This window comes from Enhydra lutris, unplaced genomic scaffold (assembly GCF_002288905.1).
Source record: "Enhydra lutris kenyoni isolate GAN:26980312 unplaced genomic scaffold, ASM228890v2 scaffoldscaffold3, whole genome shotgun sequence".
NCBI classification, from domain to species: Eukaryota; Metazoa; Chordata; class Mammalia; order Carnivora; family Mustelidae; genus Enhydra; species Enhydra lutris.
Genome location: NW_019154087.1, coordinates 64,337,668 through 64,360,505, shown reverse-complemented (window position 1 = coordinate 64,360,505; position 22,838 = coordinate 64,337,668). Strand labels below are relative to the sequence as shown.

The 22,838-nt window shown below is 39.6% G+C and overlaps 1 protein-coding gene across 3 annotated transcripts in view; it reads left to right on the top strand.

The window, feature by feature from the left end:
* Nucleotides 1-626: 626 nt before the first annotated feature.
* The window catches only part of LOC111155561 (doublecortin like kinase 2), a 143,789-nt gene continuing 121,577 nt past the window's right edge, over nt 627-22,838 (top strand). For all 3 annotated transcript variants that reach the window (XM_022515801.1, XM_022515810.1, XM_022515790.1), the window contains exons 1-2: nt 627-1,192; nt 17,905-18,239. In XM_022515801.1, coding sequence (XP_022371509.1) covers nt 772-1,192; nt 17,905-18,239 — 756 coding nt within the window. In that variant the 5' untranslated portion in view covers nt 627-771. The remainder of the gene's footprint in view (nt 1,193-17,904; nt 18,240-22,838) is intronic.

Here is a 22,838-nt window from a genome sequence, read left to right as displayed (position 1 = left end):
CGGGCTGGCCGCGGAGTCGGGCGCAGATGCTCGCGGGTGGGCTGGGCCGGCCGGCAGCGGGGGAGGCGGGCTGCATTATTTCCCGCTAGGGCCGGGCTCTGTTGGAGGAAGAGGCCCCCCCGCACTGTCCTCTCAGCCCGAGTCCGCGCGCGCCGCCACCGAGGCAGGGCCTGCGGGCAAGCCAGGCGGAGGCGCCGCATCCCCGGCCTCCGGCAGGGCTCGTGGGCGGGCCGGGGCCGGGCGCGACGCCCCTGCGGTCCCGCGGCGCCTCTCCCACGCTCCCAGCTCCTCCCCCTCCTCTTCCTTCCTTCCCCTCAGCCTCCCGGGAGCCGCCGGCGGACGCGAGCCGCGGCGGGCGCACGAGCTTTGTGTGCGCCCGCGGGCCCGGGGCGAACCTCCCGCGGCCCAACTTTGCGGCTCCTGGCCGGCTCCCAGGCGGGAGTTGTGAGGCGTGGCTGGCTGGAGAAGGCGCCCGGGGTTGGGGGGGCGTGGGGCTCCCCGCGGGAGGGACGGAGCGAGCCGCGCTGGACAATGAGCTGGGCAGCTCGACGCTGCGGCCACTTGTAGGGAAGGGGGGGCGCGGGCCAGTCGTCTCCTCCGCGGCTCAGCTGCCCCACCTGCGAGGAGAGGGCGAGATGCCACAGCCAGGTGTCCCGGCGCTCTGAGGCCCCCACGGTCAGACGTCCCTGAGCTGACTCTCTCATTGACACTAGGCTACCGGGAGGCTTCGGCTGGGACGTTTTTTGTGGGGGAGCCTTCAGAGCAGTCGTGATGGCCAGCACCAGGAGTATTGAGCTGGAGCACTTTGAGGAACGGGACAAAAGGCCGCGACCAGGGTCTCGGAGAGGGGCGCCCAGCTCCTCCGGAGGCAGCAGCAGCTCGGGCCCCAAGGGGAACGGGCTCATCCCTAGCCCGGCGCACAGTGCCCACTGCAGCTTCTACCGCACGCGGACCCTGCAGGCTCTGAGCTCAGAGAAGAAGGCCAAGAAGGCGCGCTTCTACCGGAATGGGGACCGCTACTTCAAGGGCCTGGTGTTTGCCATCTCCAGCGACCGCTTCCGGTCCTTCGACGCGCTGCTCATAGAGCTCACTCGCTCCTTGTCGGACAACGTGAACCTGCCCCAGGGTGTCCGCACCATCTACACCATCGACGGCAGTCGGAAGGTCACCAGCCTGGACGAGCTGCTGGAAGGTAGGAGGAGAGGGTCGGGCGCGGCAGGTGTGGCCCAGCGCGACAGCAGGTGCAGTGGCCACAGGCTGGCGCGCGCCTGCTTGCGCTGCGCGGGGCGGGGGGGAGTTTACCGGGTGTTTTCTAGGCGGCCATGGGAATTGTATGGTTCTGCTTTTCTATAGGCTCTCCGTGTGTGTGGGGGGGGGGAGGTGCGATCCCCCAGATACTCTCTTTTCCAAGAGATTTGTCTTTAAAAAAAAAAAAAAATCCTAGCAGGCTTTGGTGACATCTCTTAAGACTGGTAAACTTGGGGGTTTTGTTTTTAGTGCAAACTCTTGGAAAAGGTGGCTCTCGGGTGAGGCTCTGGGTAACCCTCTTGCTAACAAGCTTTTTCTTCAGCCGACTCTGTGGACCTCAATGCAGGTATCAGGGATGTTCCAGCATTCAGAACCCTGTTGGACCTGCTGTACTCTGAAGTTGTGGTTGTGAAATGCTTTAGGTTGGCTTTCAGCAGAAGTTACATGAGGTCAGGAGGCGTGATCCCAGAAAGTGGTTCTTAACCTTAACTGCACCTTGAATCACTGGGGACTTTTAAAAATTATGGGTGCCTGCGCCCTACCCCCAGATATTCAGATATGTGGGGTGTGATCTGGGCAGTTGGAGCTTTAAAAGCTGCCCAGGTGATTTGATGTAGAGCCAAGTGCAACCAAGATTGAGAATCACTGTGCTGAAGGGTTTTACACATTTGCTTGGTAATGAGATGAACCCAGGTCATTCTCTCCTGCCTCCTCCTCTATTGAAAGTAGCTAGTTAGGATGATAGAGGATGTTGGAATGAGTAGTTGGGGCCTATTATAAATAAGTAATCCTAGAGTGTCAACCACGCTTTTCTCAAAGGGACTGCTTGGCTGTATGTTGTGTCATCCTTGAATTCCTGCAATACTGTATTTATTATTCTTTCCTTTCAGGGTGAAAAGGCATTACTGGTAGTTAAGAACTCATTTCCAGATCTAAACAGCACCTATAAAGATGAGACAGAACCCAAGTGTATGCTGACTGCATGTTTAAAGACAGTTTGCTCTCATGCATTTTTCTTAATGCAAATGGCTCATTCCATGTAGACATAGAAATATTGGTGTGGCAGGGAAAGGAACTGAACTTTGAGCCAACCATTTTTCTTTTTGAGGTTTATTTGTTTTTTGTTTGTTCGTTGGAGAGGGAGAGAGAGTGGAGGGGGCAGTGGAGAGGCAGAGGGAGAGAAATCCTCAAGCAGACTCCTCGCTGAGGCAGGAGTCCAAGGTAGGGCTTGATCCCACAGTCCCGAGGTCATGACTCAAGCCGAAACTAAGAGTTGGAGGCTCAACCAATTGAGCTACCCAGGTGCCCCAACCAACAATTTTTCTTATATTATCTCATCATATTCTTGTAGTTTGAAGGCTTTATGCCCATTTTACACATGAGGAAATGAGCAACATGCCTTGTTACACAGTATCTGAGTATATGCCCTTTCATCTCCAGTTCACCTCTAGTAAATCAATATAGCCATACTGAGGAGTCCTGGAAGTGGTTGAGTTTCTCTACTTAGTCATTGTTACCAGAGGTTTTTCCCTGTCTTGGCTAGAAGAGGATCTAGCCTAAATGAAATTGTCTCTTCAGTCTGTGTGTGTGTATTCTTGACCTCATACATTCTCTTGGTCACTGTGTATTTGGTTTTAAAGGCTTCCTCAGGAGGTGATGACAGCCAGAGAAGTATAAATAAAATGATACATTGTTAAAAGGACTCTTTTTGCCTTCTTTATCATATTAAATACTTAAAAGCAACATTTGCCTAGATATTTCAAAACGGAATAACATTTTTGGACTGACCCAAGCTAGATTAACAGCCCTGTGGAGAAATCAAGGTGATACCTATTACTTGAGTACTCATTACTCCCATTTCTTTGGAATACTGTGCATCATGTGGTCTGAAGAGGAACAAAAATTTTAATATCCTTCTCTCAAATAATTTTAACAATGTATTTGCTACATAAATTAATATACTCCAAAGATGAATATCATTATGGGGGGGTCAAGATGACCATTATGCATATTAATTAATAACAGTACATATTGTACATTGAGTTTGTCATTGCCCAGGTGTTGCCTGGTTCACTGAGTCTAGTTGTCAAACCCGTATAGTTTCAGCTGTAAATTGAAAGTTGACAAATTTCCTTCCAGTTATTTATTCACTGATTTTTGGAGGATGGGGAACTGCAACTATGTATAAAGTCCAAATTATACTGCCATATGATAAATAATGGCATAACAAATATTTGCACAACAGAAATATTTCCCTAATCTAGCCAATTGCCTGCTTGTTTCAAGCAGTATTTAATAAAATTACTGCAAAAGAAGAAAATGTGTGCCCTTCTTTTGTCATAGTGACATTCTCTCTGACAATGGATCTTTGTCTAGGTCTTGGAGTTCCAACAAAATGAGTGGAATACCCTGTTGCAAGGCAGTTTTCAAGAAAAGAAAGAGCCATCAATGCTTAATATTCATCACTTGAGAATTTAAATAGTTTCAACTTTCAGTTAAAAGTGTATGCTCAAATGTTCCGATTTACCATTTAGAAGAACTAATCTACCTGCAGTTATTATTTGTACCAGTAAAAATGGGTACAAGTCATATGGGTGTTGCCCATATGGTCAAAATTGACTAATTCATCTTAGTTCATTTTTAAAACTTCATTTTTTTATTTTATAATTATTATTTTAGTAATCTTTATACCCATTGTGGGGCTCAAACTCATGACCCCAAGATCTAGAGTCACATGCTCTTCCAACTGAGCCAGCCAGGTGCCCCTGGCCATTTTAGTTAATTTTTAATAAGGATTCTCTGATAGTGTTTTTTACAACATTATGTTCTGTTCTCTTCTTTGCCTCTTCCATCCCATGAAATTTTTAGTTTAGGAGATACTGTTTTCCCAAAGTGTTTTTCTAAAACGTTTTTAGTGAAGAATAGAAAATGATGACTCAAGACAGCTGGGCATGAACACTCATTCAGAGCCCCAATCCCATTGAACTCAGATGACAAAAGAAATTTGCATGGCCCAGATTTTTTCTTTTGCCTTTGACCTTGAAAGTCTCTGGAGACTAAAAACAGTGTTCAGGTGTTGGCTGGCACTCCTCCTCTACTTCACTAAACCACCAGGTATCTTCAGCCTTTTGGTTTACCTCCGCTTGCTGGATTAATGTCACTGAGTTGGTGCTGGGCATTCCTGTAATACTGTTTATTCTTTAAAACTTGTTGGGGACCTTCTCTGAGGAGGGCTATGAGTCAGTATTGGGAAAATCAGTTTTAGCTGCTTGAAACCATGAGCCAGCCAAACTTAGAGCATTTCTTATAGACAACTGAGGATGTTCCGATGATTTTTTTCTTAAGTTCTCATGTCAGGGGCTAAAAGTCAGAATTCCTTAGCTGTTTGTTCAAGTTTGTTTATTTAACCTCTATACCCCACATGGGGCTGGGACTCATCATCCTGAGATCAGGAATCACATGCTCCTCAGACTGAGCCATACCGGTGCCCCTCTGGTCTTAGTATTTGTTTCATGAGTGTTCTCCCTTTCTGAACATTTGGCTATATTTATAAAATTTTGATGTCCTGCAGAGACATGCCTATGGATAGTAGAAACACTGCCTGATCAAGTCAGGCTACCTAGGTTCTACTGACTGGATTTGAGAAAAAAATTACTTTTGTTCTCTGAGCTTTAGGGTCTTTTCCTGTTAAATGAAAGGTTGGCAGATTACCTAAGACCCTTTGTAGAATGAGAGCATATACCTTCCACTAAGTGGTTAGTATACTGAATGTATGATGGCTTAGGCTGCCTTTCCCTACCCAGATCCTGTCTTCCAGAAAATTGACAAGGTTGTAAATGTCCTGGCACCAAGCAGGGAATAGGTGCAAGGTCCTGAGGAAGTATTTGCCAGGAGTCAAAATATTAATAGCTACCTGCCTCTGCCTCTCTCATTCCAAAGTAAATTGTTGTTTTATGTTATTTTGATCTTTTACTCCCCTGTCAACAACAAACATCGGATTTTTTGGCTTCTGAGAGAATTTTTATTATTTTGGTAAGTGATATTCTATCAATCCATTAAATTAACTTGAAAATTGGCTTGATTAATTAGAATTTAAGAAAAAAAGGCTGTAAAGTGATCAAGCACTTGACATTTCCAAGGTTCTCCTAGTAAGCCTAGTTTATTGAATCTGTTTGGTTAGGTCATCTTTTTTTTTTTTTTTCTTTCAAGATTTTATTTATTTATTTGAGAAAGAGAGAGTGGGGGGGGAGAACACGTGCAGAGAGGGAGAAGCAGATTCCCCACTGAGCAGAGAACCTGATGATGGGCTCCATTCTAGGACCCTGAGACTGTGACCTGGGCTGAAGTCAGATGATTCACAACTGAGCCACCCAGGTGCCCCTAGATCAACTTCTTTGAAGGTGTTAAGCCAAAATATAGTTACTGAGAGAGTTCTAAATAAAAATGAGTCTCAGTAAGAACCCAACTTAGGGTAGAGTCCCTCTCCCCCACCCCACCAAAGGATAGATTTTTATGGTAATGATAGAAACTGATTTCTTTGAAATGTGTTATGGTGAGGAAAGACGCATAAACCCCATGGGTGAAAAGCTATTTGCACATAGAAGTTAAAAGAAGTACACGTTAAAGGTATTTATGATGATAAGATGTGGCAGTTTAACATTGAATCTCAGATGTGCAAGCCTTCTCCAGCAGACTCCTAGGTTCTTCAAGACCACTTCCAATATTGCCTCTATGAAGTCTCTTCCCAGACCTTACGGATACTGATCTCCAATAGCTGTTGATCGAAGGTCTGTTTTTGTTCCAGGGGAAAGTTTCTTTCCTCAAGATTCTCACATTCTAGAGGGAGAGAGGTCGTGAACATGAGCATACACAAATTGGTTCTAGCTCAGGTGCTGTGAATGAAATGGTAGGGAGGTGGGGCAGTATGATGAACAAGGCTTTCCAGAGGAACAGATGTTGGAGCCAAGGCCTGAGATCAAGATGATAACATTTCTCTTTGCTTACAGTATTTGTGCTTTAGGATATTTCATGTATGGGTTCTGAAATAAAATGCATTATCTTGTACAGCTGCAAAATAAGGTCTGTGCATAGGTCTGTATAGTTGCCTTGACCTCGGTTTCTTCATTTGTAAATGAAAGATGGTAATTGCTAAGACCCTTTCCCCTTTAAAGTTCAGTTATCTTAGGAAATGCTTCTGGGAGTAGGAAAGAGAAATGATCTTGGCTCTGTCATGCTTTATGTCCCTTTTTAGGAGTCACCCAGGTTTAGGGATGCCTGGCTGGCTTAGTTGGTAAAGCACATGACTCTTGGTCTTGAGGTTGTGAGCCCCACGTTGGGTGTAGATATTACTTAAAAATAAAATCTGGAAGAAAAAAAAAAAAGTCGGCCAGGTTTAGATAGAATTCTTAGAACCCTCAATAACTTGTAGGAGGTTCCTCTCCATAAAACATTCTCAGGAAAGGGAAAATCATAAACCTTTTGTGGGCTGGGACCACAATTGTTTTATTCATTTCTTTGTCCCATGCAATAAATACCTCTAGCACAATGATTTATTTTACTCCTGTGCCATTTTTAGATTTTTTTTAATATGTGGGAATAGGTGGATATAGATGTCTTAAAAAACCTTTCTTAGTTAAGACCGGACAGTTGGCTAGATTTGCAGAGGAAGAATAAGGCAGTAGACTAAGCATACTGTAATTTGTCAGAAGCTGCTACTTTGTAGACTGAAAGAATAGGAAAAAATTGGCTGTGAGATCAACTTAAGTAATTTTGATTACACTATAACCTTTGCTAACATCTCAAAGTGACTAAAATAATCTCCAGTTATGACCTGCTATGTTATTTATTATTTATACATTGATTAAATTGTATTTGCAACCAAAATATATCACAATGAAAGTTTTAAAGATTAATTATTTTAGAGAGGGGGAGAGAGAGAGAACACAGGGGGAAGGGCAGAGGAAGGGAGAGGGGGATAGAAGCAGACTCCCAGCTGAGTGCAGAGCCTGATGTGGGTCTGGATCCCACGACTGGGAGATCAAGACCTGAGCTGAAATCAAGAGTTGGACTCTTAACTGACCTCACCATCCAGGTGCCCTTCATAATAACAGCTTTAAAATACCTTCACTGATTTATCTCTTCCTTCACTCTGTATGTTTTACAAATTTTAGGTTACTTTAAGTTTTAAATAATAATTATAATTATTTCCTCTAGGCAATGATGATGCTCTCTTCCCCAATACATTTGTCCATCATCCTGGTCTTTTTACTTAACAGTATTTTGCCTCATTGGCACAGAATCAAGAAAAGAAGAAAAGGAATTTTACTACAGTTTATACTCCTGTTCATCAAGCCTCTGAGAGAGAAAGAACTTGAAAAATAGCCTGATGTGAACCCATCTCAGTAGTTTAGTGATCAAGGCCAATAGATGGAAGGCTCTGCATGAACCCTATAATGTGTATAAAACACTTAGTGGAGTCCTAGCATGCAGTGGCTCTTTGATAAATGGTGGTGGTCCTCAGCATCTTAACCCAAAATTTCTGTCCTTATAACCTCCCTGCTATATTCTAGAGCCACCATTTGGAGGTACAAAAGGCTTATCTGACTTTTACACGGCAGCTCTTCAGACATTTGAAGACAGTGGTCATAGTTTACTATTTCCCCTTCTGCAAACATCACCTCTTTTTTTTTTTTTTTAACATCACCTCTTTTTTGGGCAAACATCTGGCGTCTGAATCTTTCATCACTTGCATTGAATCTTTTTTTTTTTGTAAATATTTATTTATTTGAGAGACAACATGTGGGGAGAGGGTGAGGAGGGGCACGGGAGGAGGGAGAGAAAGACTCTCTAGCCGACTCTCTGTGGGGCATGGAGCCTGTCATGGGGCTCCATCTTAAGACCCTGAGATTGTGACCTGAGCCAAAATCAAGAGTCAGATGCTTAATTGACTGAGCCACCCAGGTGCCCCCTGGCATTGAATCTTTTTGAGCCATCTTCATTATCACTTGCTTAAAACTGGGGCCAAGTCTTCTTCTCAGACTCACAGTGAGAATTGGGGGTGAAGGAAGAAGGTGTTAAGGAAGGGTCTCCGGAAGTTGGGGTGACTCTGTTAAGGAAAGTTTTACTTCTGTTTAGATGATGAGCCAGTTGAAGGACTGACCCTTGATCCATTATGCCTCAGTTGCTTTAGAAATATTAGATGGGGGATGTCTTGGTGACTCGGTGGGTTGTGCGTCTTACTCTTCATTTCGGCTCAGGTCATGATAGCAGGGTCATGAGATCAAGTCCTGTGTTGAGCTTTGCACTGGGCATGGAGCCTGCTTAAGATTCTCTCTCTTCCTCTCCCTCTGCCCCTGCCCCCTCTAAAAAAAAGAGAAATATTAGATGGGCACATTTTGTTTGAAGCTTTCTCTCTTCCTTAACATCTGTAATATTGCAGTGTTTCTCAAACTTTTGCAATATTTGGGCCACTTAAACATGAAAAAAATGCAAAAGTCTAACAACTAACTTGTAGAAGTTCAGTATTGCCTTAATTATTTTAATTACATTATCATTTAAATATGTAGAAAGACTGATATAAAAGTATATTCTTATACTATAGGTCTTATACACCAACACAACCTAAACAAATTGACAATGTAAATATCAACAAAACCGCATAATCAATGAAAATATAAAAAACAGCAGTGTAAAGCTGTAGATACTAGTTGCTCAAACTAAGTTGTTCCCAAATGTGACCATGGCACTGAATCCAGAGTTCAGTGTGCTGTATTTCAGAATGCCAGGTAAGGAGTCAGTTTTGGATTGTTAATAAAGCTCCACTCCTACAGGTAAAATTATGTCCTCTGGTCTTAACCTACTGTGAACACATCTTTTACAGAGATTAAGTCCACTTCTCTTTTTCCTCATTAACTCCCAGCAAAGTTACACTCTTTGGTACCAAAGGAGTTGAAGCTGGACACCGAGTGGTCTGGCTATATTTGATTGATAAGCAGTCGTTCACACATTCCAGAATAGGATGATATAAACATTTTAAGTTCTATCATTAAAATAAGCACAGAATTAAAATTGTCAGAGTGAACTCTTATAAATTATGGAATATGCTTGCCCTAGGCATGAAGAACAAAAAACAGATACTGGATATTGTTTGTAGGTTCCATCCTAACAGGAGAGGAGATGCAATTTCTTTTTCTGCTGGTAAGCTTTATAAAGCTTTTTGGTTCGTGAGTAAGATTTTTGTTTCTACTTTTACCTAATTTTTTTGTCTTCAGTTAAACTCTGAAATTTCAACACTGAAACATGGATTTCTGGCCATGCTTCTTCATAGATATTCAGACGTTCAAAGTCATTTTTGTATCCCTTTCTCAAAGGAATGTATCATAGACTATACTGCTGGATGAGACTTGAGGACATGACTTGGTTCAGCCAGTTGCCTTCAGAGGTATTAAAAGAGCATTGGTCTTCTAGATGAAATCTCGTTTTGTGTCCTCAACCTTGCCCCTCAGCGAAGGCCGTTACATTCATTTTGTGAATGCAACAGCAATGGTCCAGTGACACAGCAAAGGCGCACAGAGTGGGATAGGCTTCAAAGCCAGAGCAGTGCACTTTGGTGAACTCTGCTGATCCCCAGTTAGTTTAAATTCTAGGTTCTGTACAGTTTGGGTGAAAAAAAAAAAAAAGATTAAGTTGTTTGCCACAAAAGAATAATAAATTAGTCTTTCTTTTCCTCACCCTGTATTTTTCTTAAACAGATGGGCGTGGGAACTCATCTCTCGTGTGCTTTAGATGGAGATAAGCATATTTTAATCCACCCAGTAGGACAGCCTCACAAATGCTCTGCTTGATGAAGGACATCAAACCATTTTGTAGATGCAGCATACCCAGATTTATTTTCCTTGGTTATATGTCTTTGGAAGCATTTTTTTCCTCTGTTTTAGAAGTTAGGAAAGAATTAAGGTTCCTAAGATTATTGCTAACATTAGATCTATAGTGTCAGGCAAGCTTTCTTTTGTCTTTGTCTTTCCATTTTTATGTTATCATATTTAAGTCTGCATGTGTGGAGAGGGGTCTTTTCTCTCAGCTTGAAGAGCCTTTGCACTTAAGACGTGTATCATAAAGTTCAGTGCTTGCTTCCACTCCAAGTGATGTTATAGTCTCAATGTCCACATTTTGTATAATTCATTTCCTGCCATGGATGTAAAAATAGTTTGTAATTACAAACTAATTACTGGGGTTAGGCAGTTAATGTAAATATTTTAACAGAAGTGGATGAGCTACTTTATAGGAACTGATAAAAAGTAGGCTAGCCAAACACACTGTATTTGAATTTCCAACTACATACAGTTACATGTAACTATCTGTAATTTCTAACAGTAAATTGACATTTAAATGTTGACAAATTACTGTGATTTAGCTATTAAAAACATCCATGTATATTAAAAACATATATTTTATATATAAGTACATGCGTGCATATTCCATTGATTGAAAGACACATTACATTTATTGAACTGAAAAGTACCCTATACACTTGAAACTAATACAACACTGTATGTTAATTATACTTGACTTTTAAAAAATAAATAAGTAAGCATGTGCCCTGGACTCTTGATGCTTTGATGGTCTGAAATGAATTAAAAATTTTAGTAGATACTAGGAAGCCTTCATATCCTGCTTATTTCCATAGATGCCTTAGGTTGCATTTTGGTGGGCTGGCATGATCTAAGAATGTCTCCAGCCACACACGACATCTTTCAGGAGCCTGACCCTGAGCCTTCTAGGGTCATTCTGTATCAACAGTGTACTGTGCAAATGTTTTACCTAGAAGTAATGCAAATCCAAACCATGAGATTTCTAAGTTTGCATTTTTGTCATTACATTGACAAACATGTTTTGAGTACCTGTTACATACCAGGTATTGTGCTAGATGTGGGGAGTATGAAAAAGATAGTTTTTTTTCAAAGAGTTTCCAGTCTAGGCAGTGGTTTGTAGTGAGAGGTTGTTTCCAGAGTCATCTGTGAAATTAAAAACCCTTACCTACATAGTCTGGTTCCACCATCTGGTGATTCTAGTGATTCAGTTGAACTGTGGTAAGGTCTGAGCATCTGTACTTTTACAGCAAAATCAGCTGATTAAAAAAATTCTCCACCAAGAACCATTGGAAGAGAGAAAGAAATAATAAATGATTATGAGCAATTGATACTTTGTAAGCTCAGAAAAAGATACTTTATAAGAATAATTTTTTAAATTTTATTTTAAAATTATGAAGATTCAAAAAATATGCATGGCCCAGTGAGTTGTTATGAACACCAGCCATGTCAAGAAACAGAGTATTGCCAGAATCTGAGAAGATCTCCCTGTATCCCTTCCTAGTTCCAATTCTTCCCAAGATAACAGAGGCCTGACTCCTGCTTTTACCTCTGTTTTTACCACCAATGAAGGCATCCCTGATTGATACGGTTTAATTTTTTCTGTTTTGGACTCTAGAGAAATTGAACCCTACTACATGTATACTTTTGTCATCTTTTCCTACCATTGTTGGTAAAATTCATCCAGATTGTTGCTAATGGTTCTTGCTTGTTCATTTTCAATACTGTGTAGTTGTACATAAGCCCAGGGACGCCTGGGTGGCTCAGTTGGTTAAGCAGCTGCCTTTGGCTCAGGTCATGATCCCAGCGTCCTGGGATCGAGTCCCACATCGGGCTCCTTGCTTGGCAGGGAGCCTGCTTCTCCCTCTGCCTCTGCCTGCCATTCTGTCTGCCTGTGCTCGCTCTCTCTCCTTCTCTCTCTCTCTGATAAATAAATAAAATCTTAAAAAAAAAAATTAAAAAAAAAAAAAAGACAAGCCCACAGTCTCTGTGTCTGTTCTCCTGTTGTTGGGACATGTGGATTGATGTTTCCTCTTTGGCTGTTGAGCCCTGTTTCCACATATACACACTAGTGTCTATGTGCATGAGTTTTTCCAGCATATTTTCCTGGGTTGGATTGTTGGGTCATATGATGTGTATGTTGTAAACGTAGTACTAGATAATGCTTTTCTAGGTGATTGAACCTATTTAAAATCCCTTTAGCGATGTTTGAAAATTCCTATTGCCTTACCTCCTTGCCAAGAGTGATTAATCTTGACTGGTCAGTTAAAAAGAGACAAGATGAGGAGGAAGGTTATTTTAGACATATAAGAAGTAATGAAAATAAGAGGGTATGATGAGTTTAGAAGGAAATTGCAAATATACTGCTATGACACTAACTTAAGAACCTGTGGGAATGTGGTGGGAGATGAGGGTGGAAGTGTGTGATGTGCTGAGGAGTTTGGTCTTTATTCTAAAGGCAGTGAAGCAGGCAAAAGACATCAGCTCCACATTTCTAAAAATTTGCTGTGACAGCTATGTGGGGGATGAGGGGGTGAGGCCCCACAGAGAACTTAACTACTTTAATCCAAAGAGAAATGAAAGAAGGCAGAGTCAAAGAGGATAGATTCCAGAGGTACGTAGACCAAGCTCAAGAGTTTTGTCAATTCTGTTGAATGTGGGAAAGGGAGAAGAGATGAAGGAGTCTTGATTTTTGCTTGGATGACTATATAGGTGGTGATTTCATTCAGTAAGTTGAGGAATTCAGGAAGAGGAGAGTTTGAGGTCAAGATGGCCGTAATGGGGAATGAAGTTAGTTTTAGACAGTAGCATGTGAGATATCCATAGATAATCTAGTAGAGGTGTTCAGTATGTGGCTTGAATTCAAGAGAAAGGACTAGGCTGGAAATGTCCTTAGGATATAGGTGGTGTTTGAAGCCATGGAGTGGATGCACTTGCCCACAGAGAGTATGAGGAGGATGAAGTAGATGTATGGGAGAAGAGGACTCTGAAAAGCAGATCAAGAGAAGTAAGAGGTATAAAGCAAAAGAAATCAGACTGTGGAAGCTAAGGGAAAAAGGATTTGCAGAAGAGAATCATGACTAGTGTCCAGTGCCCTCAGAAGACACCCAGGGAATTTGGAAGATGTGCTTTGCATTTGGCAGTTAGGAAAGACATGCTCAGGGATCAGGGTGTTCCAGCCAGGGGAATGCAGAGAGCAAAAGTGATGCCACAGTAGCTTAAGAGCAAATAAGAAGTGGGGAAAAAAACAGATGAGGAGAATTGTGTGTGTGTGTGTGTGTGTGTGTTTGTGTTTTAATTCAGCAGTGAATGGAAGCCAAAAGCACATTAGGTAGAGTGGGATGAGGAATGAAGAGGGGGAGGATTTGTGTGTGTTTAAGGTGGGAGGTATGTGTATCTAATCTTGTAGAGAGGGCTGCCTAGTTAAATGGAGGAGAGAAGAATGTCCCTGAAACTGCAGTATGAGGACACAGAAACGTGGTACTCAACATCCAGTAGGAGGTGGCTACCCTATTACTGCCAACGGAGACAAGATGGGAGAAATTGGCCCAGCCTGAACACATTTGTGAGGATGAAGGCTTCCAGAGACAAGACATTGGAGAGTTCCTAGCATTTAATATCCTCTTGCCTCTTAGAGGAGGCAGAGTCTTGGGTCGAGTAAAGGTGAACATTAATGGTTAATATGCAGGTTGTATTACACAACTGTAGGCACTTAATTTGACAATCTGCTAACTACAAAGTAGTGTCTTTGAACAAATATCAGTGATAAGAAGCCATATCCATGTCACTGTAGTGTCTTAAAGGAAATTCAGAGACTTTCTATTCTGTGTTGTGGATGAAAACAGTTAAGTTTTATAACCACCTTATGCTTTTATCCATCTTCTTTCCATATATAAAACAAGTTTTCTTTGTATTTAGTATTCACATGATCATAATTTCCAAAATGACTTCCCCCTGTGGTCAAAGAACTGTTATTGGAAAGAGGGAGAGAGAGAATGAGTGTATGTGTGTGTATCTCAGTTCTCTTCAGCCAGAGACCATCAAGAAGATACCTGTAGTTGAACATGTTGAGTTTATGATTCACTGCAGCAAAGAGAATGCATGTTGTATAATACCATGGGGGCATCTCAGTAAGAAGGTATTTGACTTGTCATAAAATATGGGCTTTGATTGGATAATTTCAGAGGATCTGGGGAAGCAAGGACTTGCTCTGTATTGGGTGCTGTTAGAAGGAAGGACAATTCTGTGACTGAGTACCTCATTAAACTTAGAGGGAACACAGAATAGATTGAGGAAAAAGCTGTAATTGGTAAGGCTGTGGCAGTCATTCACTGAGTGTGACAGGAGGATGTTTGGTATTTTGTGGGTTGCACAGTGAACTTGTTTTTGTGTCACCTTACCATAGTCTCCGAGTGATTTTATTTGATACAGATATTATTTGAGATTATATCCCAGCGAAGAATGCAGGTCTGACTGTGGGCATCAGACCAGCTTATAATAATAATGAGATCTAGCTGTTAAAGTCAGATGAATTCTGGACTTCAGAGACAGGCTTATTTTTCATATATTCATGTTCATCCTCTGTGTGTACACACACACACACACACACACACACACACATACCTATTTATATCTTAGTTTAGCTCTAATTTATAAATGAGATGCTTATCTTTTCCTTCTTTGAGTCAGTGTAATTTTACTATGTATTGACAAAAAATTTAAAAATCCTTTCAGAATGTAGTATTTTATCAGGATGTCAAAACTCATTACTTGAGGGTACACTTTTTCAGCTGTATCAATAGCATAAAATGTACTGCTGTTTGTTATGTTATTGGGGAATGAGCAGAAACCAACATTCTTGCATTGATCCAAGTAGGAAGTGGGTGGTGGTAAGGGCACAGAGGGTGGACAGTTTGAGAACTATTTAGAAAAGAGGGCTGGTAGAACTTGATGTCAGAATGTAGTATGTAAGGAAGCCAGAAGAATGAAGGGTGATGCCTAGGTTTCTAGCTGAGTAAGTTTCAGTAGAAAGTGATGTTTCTACCAGGATGAGGAGGAAGGGGAAAGTGACAAGTTGGCAGGGGGATAACATCTTAAACCAAAATCCCTACAGTAGCAAGAATCTGGTGGATTAGAAGCTGATTGCTTGTAAGCAGTCTTGTAGGTGCCTCGTACCTAACAGAATAATAATTTATTATTTGATTAACAGCAAGAGCTGTAACTGCCCAAGGAACCAAAATCTTAAATTCTTTTGTCAGCATGTTCTCTCCTGATAGGCAAATCTATGTTAGTGACAAAATTACCATCAGGACATTGTTTGATCAGGGTGGGGACATAACAAGGGAAGCTAGCCTGGGTATCTTGGTTGCTATGGTCCTCAAGGTATGACATCTCTGCTATAGGGTTTTATGTGCCCAGTATATGGAAACACAGGTGTGACCTCAGAACTGTGTCTTGAACCTTTTTGCTGAAATGTTGTATGCCAAGAATGCCAAAATGGGTATCTATGGTTCAAAACTTTACATTTTATAGAACTGATCTACACATTTTTAATAGAGACAGTATGAAGGGAGGAGGGGAGAGAAGGAGGGGATTAAAATGTATCTGTAACCATACATAAACAAAAGACAGACTTCCTTTACCTAATCATTCTGATGTATTGAACCTGTATAAAGAGGCAAAATGCAGATGAATTTAAAAGGCAGCTCACCTCGTTGATATGTCAGCTGTGCAGAGTTGATCAAGGAAATCTGACATACTAAATTTGCTCTTGTTTGGTTTCTTTTTATCATTGTGTTTTCGCTTTATATTGGGAAAGGCTTTTCTCCAGCTGACTTCTCCCTGCCCTTAGGGGGAAAAAAAATCACTGTTTCTTGCTGAAATTTCCTTTTCTTTCTTCATCTTAATATTTTGAATCAGAACATATAATTAAATTTTATTTAGAGCTTTTCAATGTGAGACTTGTATTCTCTATAAAATTAAAGCAAAATCGTGTTTATTTTTGCTTGTAAATACACGCATGTGATGTATAGTTCTGTTTTATTAAATTCATATGTGTGTTTGAAATTACATGCCATTTTTCCAGATGATTACATTGTGAAAAGTCATTTAGATAAACCTACAGAGATGGAAAATCTCTAACTAAATGGTGATGGTTATGCCAGCTTTCTGATTACTGGTGTGGAAGCAGCAGAAGAGCCTGTGGCTGGTTCCCTAGTTTTCTTACACAGTGGCCTAATTACACCTTTAACGGAAGGCATTACTCCTCTTTTTAGACCCTTCTTATATGCCTGATCTTTTATTGAATTGTTTGTGTGCCTTTGGGAGTCTTTAAGTTACCTATTCATTAGGATTTTAAGAACATCCTGATAATAGTTAAATATTATATTTATATTAATGGGTTTTTCTTAGGCATTGCCTTTCACCATTTTGGTTATTTTTGTTTTAAGCATGAACAACCCTTAATGCTTGTATCATATGATTATTCTATCAATAGTGAGATTGTTACACTGAATATGTGAAAAAATACTGGATTCTTTTTGAGTTAGAAACTATCTTAGAGAAAATCTTAGAGTGTAATCCTCTTGCCCTGTATGCCAAACAGGTGAGGATAAAAGAATTAGGTGACTTCTGAGTTTCCTGAAAGAAAAGTGTGATTTTTTTAAACATATAATTATGAATTATGATTTTCAGCCTTATAAAAATCATTACTTTTCAACCTCTAATTTTGGAACTTAAAATTAATGAACATTGAGTTAGTAAACCAGTCAACAAATAGTACAGTTTTTATGTTTTACTTAATAAAAATTAAGCAGAAGTCTGCATGAATATTGAACACATTTTATTTGTTTTTCAAAAAGATTTATTTGTTTATTTAGGGGGAGAGAGCACCTGCATGCCTGCATGAGTCGGGGAAGGGGCAGAGGGAGTGGGGAGAGAGAGGAGGAGAGAAGCAGACTCCCAACTGAGTACAGAGCCCAGTGTGGGGCTGCCCTGAGATCACGACCTGAGCCAAAATTAAGAGCCGGTAGCTTAACTGACTGAGCCACCCAGACACATCATTTTAAACTACTTAACATCCTTCACCATTTAAGTAGATATAGAGAAGGTTGTCTATTTGAGCTAATTATTTTAAATTCATGTTCATTAATTAAGAAATAAAATGCCTGAGGTAAATTTCTTCAAGCTGTCAGAACTCTTCCTTCCTTTTTTGCAGTAATTCATTAGTTGAGTAAATGATACTATGACTAAATATATTTTAGGAGGTATGTGTAGATGGAGTAATCGTTCTTCAACGGGGACTGAAATTTGTGGTTGTAAGGACAAAAATAGTTTCATTTCTTTATACGAATAAGTTATTTTGTGATACAATTATTTCTTCCAGAATGAGATTTTTTTTTAGTTAATTAATAGATTTTGGAATTAGGAAGTACACTAGAATTCACCTGATTCAACAGCTTCAATTTATAGACAACGATAATGAGAATCAAAGTGCAGAGGAATTATCCAGGGTGACATATTTGATCAGAATAAAGCCCTAGTCTCTCTTGTTTCATTTGTCTGGTGCTTTTCAAGCTGTAATGTGTGTTATTCTCTCAAAAACAATCTAGATGTTTAAATAGAAAGGGAGAATGGGCAGAATGCCAAAGGAAAAAGATGTGAATTCCCCTTGCAGTGCACCTGTTACATTTAGGAGTTCACTTTATGGGTCTCCAGCATTTGTTCTTAAGAGACAGTGCTTCTGTGGTGGGGATAATCATGCTAATTAAACTGATTTTTTGCCTTTTAGGTGAGAGTTACGTGTGTGCATCAAATGAACCATTTCGTAAAGTTGATTACACCAAAAATGTTAATCCAAACTGGTCTGTGAACATCAAGGGTGGGACAACACGAGCCTTGGCTGCTCCCTCCTCAGTGAAAAGTGAAGTGAAGGAAAGTAAAGATTTCATCAAACCCAAATTAGTGACTGTGATTCGAAGTGGAGTGAAGCCTAGAAAAGCGGTGCGGATCCTTCTAAATAAGAAGACTGCTCATTCCTTTGAACAGGTGTTGACCGACATCACCGAAGCCATTAAACTAGATTCGGGGGTGGTCAAGAGGCTCTGCACACTGGACGGAAAGCAGGTAGGAGGTTTACCAACCCCCAGCCCTCCATCTCACTGTTGAACTCCCTGTGCATCATGGTGGTTACATATTTGACAAAGAATTTCATAGTCTGCTAGAAATTATTCAAATACTCCTACGTGAGATGTGTGTGTGTCTGTATTAGCATGTATCATGAAAAATGTGAGTGGCTCACCTGTGTCTTTATCCAAATACCTCAAAAGTGTATATAGAGAAATCTGTACTTCTTATGGTCACTGAAAGGGAAATGTAAACAACTTATCTTTTTTTTTTTTTTTACTTTGTATTTAAATTCCAGTTAGCTAATATACAGTGTGATATTAGTTTCAGGTGTACAGTCTAGTGATTCAACACTTCCATTTCCATCTAACACCGGGTGCTCATCACAAGTACCTTCCTTAATCCACATCACCTATTTAACCCATCCCCCAACTCACCTCCCCTCTGGTAACCATCAGTTTGTTCTCTGTAGTTAAGAGTTTGTTTCTTGGTTTGCCTCTCTCTCTCTTATTTCCCTTTGCTCATTTGTTTTGTTTCTTAAATTCCATATATGAGTGAAATCATATGGTATTTTGTCTTTCTCTGACCGACTTATTTTGCCTGGCATAAACACTCTGGCTTCAACTATGTAGTTCCAAATGGCAAGATTTTATTTTATTTTTTTTTTAATGGCTGAGTAATATTTTTGTTTTAGATGTATTTTTATCTATATAAATATATATGCTTATATAATACACACACACACACACACACACACACACATCACATTTTCTTTATCCATTCATCAGTCAATGGACACTTGGGCTATTTCCATAATTTGGCTTTTGCTGACAATGCTGCTATAAACATCCAAGTATATGTATCCCTTTGAATTTGTATTTTTATATCCTTTGGGTAAATACCTCCTAGTGCAATTGCTGGATCATAGGGTAGTTCTATTTTTAACTTTTTGAAAAAAAACCTCCATGTAGTTTTCCAGAGTGGTTGCACCAGTTTGCAATCCCACCAACACTGCAAGAGAGCACCTTTTAATCCACATCCTCACCAAAACTTGCTGTTTCTTGCATTTTTTATTTTAACCATTCTAAAGGTGTGAAATGATACCTCATTGTGCTTTTGATTTGTATTTCCCTGATGATGACTGATGTGGAGCATCTTTTCATGTGCCTGTTGGCCATCTGGATGTCTTCTTTGGGAAAATGTCTAGTCATGTCTTCTGCCCATGTTTTAATTGCATTATTCATTTTTTGGATGTTAGTGAAATGTAGACTTCAGAGGGAAGCCTCTTCAACTTACATTTTTCCCTCAGAAGTCTACATTTCACTAACATCCAAAAGATGTTCTCTGTTTAAGAATAAGAACACCTATTGACTAGTAGAGTCATTATGGGTTTGGTAAATCACAGGAGTCAAAATTGAAGATATTTAACATTTTTAGAAAAGCCTTTCCTCCCCACCTACATATAATATGGAAAATGCCTTTCGAAAAAGTACTTTTCTTTCATAAAAATGCCCATATAATTTCATAGGGCACAAGGGAGGCAATTAGCATTTCTTTTTTGTTTGTTTGTTTGTTTTTTGTTGTTTCTTTTTTGTTTGAGAGAGGGGTGTATGTATGTGTGTGGGGACTGGGGTCAGAGGGAGAGGAGAGAGAATCCGAAGCAGGTTCCATATGCAGCATAGAGGCCAAAGCAGGGCTCAATGCCATGACCCTGAAATCATGACCTGAGCTGAAATCAAGAGTCGGACACCAACTGAGCTGTCCAGGTGCCCCATTAATCAGCGTTTCTGAAAAATATACAAAAATTACACAGGAAAAGACAAGCCAAATATATACCAGGAAATCTATATACTGGGAAATCTAATGGGCTAAAGAAGAAAAATTGAGCAAATTTCAAGAATGCATGAATATAGAGTTTTGCCACAATCAGATTATTCCTAAAGAGAAAGACTTCTGAGATGTATTTTTTCCTAATTTCAATAAAGTTAAATTGTTTGTATTTACATTGTGTTAGACATTATAGTTTCCAGCATCCAGTTTGTTTCTTCATTCCATTTTGTTTTTTCCCTATAACACACTTAATTTATTCTGAAGTGTTTAGTTCATATAGTGCTGAGAAACACTGGAGCAGTGCCTTCTGGAAAAACATAGTTAAAGTACTTTTCTAATTTCCTAACACTAGATCTAGTTAGTCAGTTGTTTCCTGAAACATTAACAAAATTTAAAAAATAAGTTCTAAAAATTCCAGTAGATCATAATGAGGTTATAACTTTTCTGATTAATTAATTAACTTGACGATTGGAAGGCACAACACTTCATAGCAGCCTGTCCAAGATAGATTCACAGTATGAATGGAAGTAGACACTTTATAGATTGAGTTAATAGCACAACACAACACAAAACACCTTAAGATTAGTTCTGCAAGTAAATAAAAATGAATTAGACTAAAAGATTTGGTAATTCAAATAACTAATTCTGGGTTGACACAGGAAGACAGGAAATATAGAGACAAACATTTAAGACACCTAACAAAAAGAAAAACGGAAATCATAAATATGCCAAATTCAACAACCTGAATGGCATACAAACAGTAAATGCAGGTGAGATTTTAAAAATTGAGACCCAGATTTGGAAACCTCTAAATGAATATTGTTCAGGGAAAATGGAAGTGAAATACAGAAGTTAAACATCTAATTGAAATGGGCGATCATTGAAATTTTAATAATTATCCAAAAAATTATCTTCAGAAAAATTCTGGACTAGAAATATCAATACATAAAAATGTTAACTAAAGGGGCGCCTGGGTGGCTCAGTGGGTTAAAGCCTCTGCCTTCGGCTCAGGTCATGATCCCAGGGTCCTGGGATCAAGCCCCACATCGGGCTCTCTGCTCAGCGGGGAGCCTGCTTCCTCCTCTCCCTCTCTGCCTGCTTGTGATCTCTGTCAAATAAATAAATGAATGAATGAATGAATGAATGAATATCCTTAAAAAAAAATGTTAACTAAAGCACAAGCAACCTAGATTATCCACATGTTAAAGAAGACTGTACTGCTAAGAGTAGGATTTAATGACAGGAACTAAAGGATGGTTTACTGTTAAGAAACCGGTTTATACATGGGATCTAGAGGGAAAGCTTAATGGCATACAGAATCCCAGAAAGGCTACAAAGACATTTGACAAAATACAAAGCTGACATTCAGTTAAAGATTTAGTAATAAATGGAGGGTGAATTCTCTAATACACTTCTAAGAAATACTATCTGAAACAAAAAGCCAATGTATTGGCATAAACAAATACAACACGGGAAGTTATTATCTATGACAGGTATGGGATAATCGCCTGACAGCACCAGTATTCAACATTCTTCTACATATTCTCCCTGATTTTTATTTATAGTTTTATTGCAATTTCAATAAGAATCTAAATGATATTTTTGGGAGGATGAATACCTAAGTGATTTCAAAAACTAATCTGGAAAAAGAGGGAAAAAAATTTGGAAATAATGATTAATGGGCTCTTACACTACCAGATATTAAATCATCCTACTCATACTATAGCAAAAATAAATTCCAGGTGTTTTAAAAATATAGATGTCAAATGAAACAAAAGAAGTAAAAGAAAATATGTCAATAGTTGGGTTGAAATGGGAGAGGATTTTCTAAGCATAAAAATTGTGCAAAATCACAAGGGGAGAGGTTGGTTGGATAACATACAAAATAACTTCTGGGTGTCATAAGCAAGGTTTATATCTTTTATATTGAGTTATAGTAGTTTAATATTAAAAAAACACTGTAATGCCAAGATGAATAAAAGATGACACAATTTGAAAAGATAGAATTGGAAATACAAAGTATAAAAAGTGTTCAATCTCTAAAAAAATGAATGAAATCAATGTGATGGTGCTTTTGATGTTTAATATGGACAGGTTTAAAAAAATGTTTATTATTTTTGGATTTGCAGTGAATTGACATTTTCAAAGAAAGATGGAAGTATAAATTTCTTTTTTTTTTTTTTTTTTTATTTTTTGGTTTTTTTTTTTTTTTTTTAAGTTTTTTTTTTTTTTTTTTTTTCTGAGAGAGAGAGAGAGAAAGAGAGAGAGCAAGCACAGGCAGATAGAGTGGCAGGCAGAGGCAGATGGAAAAGCAGGCTCCCTGCTGAGCAAGGAGCCCGATGTGGGACTCAATCCCAGGACTCTGGGATCATGACCTGAGCCGAAGGCAGCCGCTTAACCAACTGAGCCACCCAGGCGTCCCGGAAGTATAAATTTCTTAATCTTTATGGAAAGCAATTTGTTTTGTACAACTATACAAATGTTCTTACTATTTGAACTTGTAAACTAACTTCTAGGAATTTATCCAAAATCATCTGAGATGCAAACATAATTATGCATAAGAATTTTCATTTCAGCAATAAGAGCAAAAGATTGAAAACAACTTAAAATCCCTAATATAGAAGACAGCTAAATGATATTACCATAGAATATAATAGTGGCCATTGAAAATTATGGTTGGGGGATGTTTAAAGACCTGGGAAAATGTTGAGTGGAAAAAGCAAGAAAAACAACTCTGTAGTATGTTTTTAATTTTGTGTTAAGAAAGAG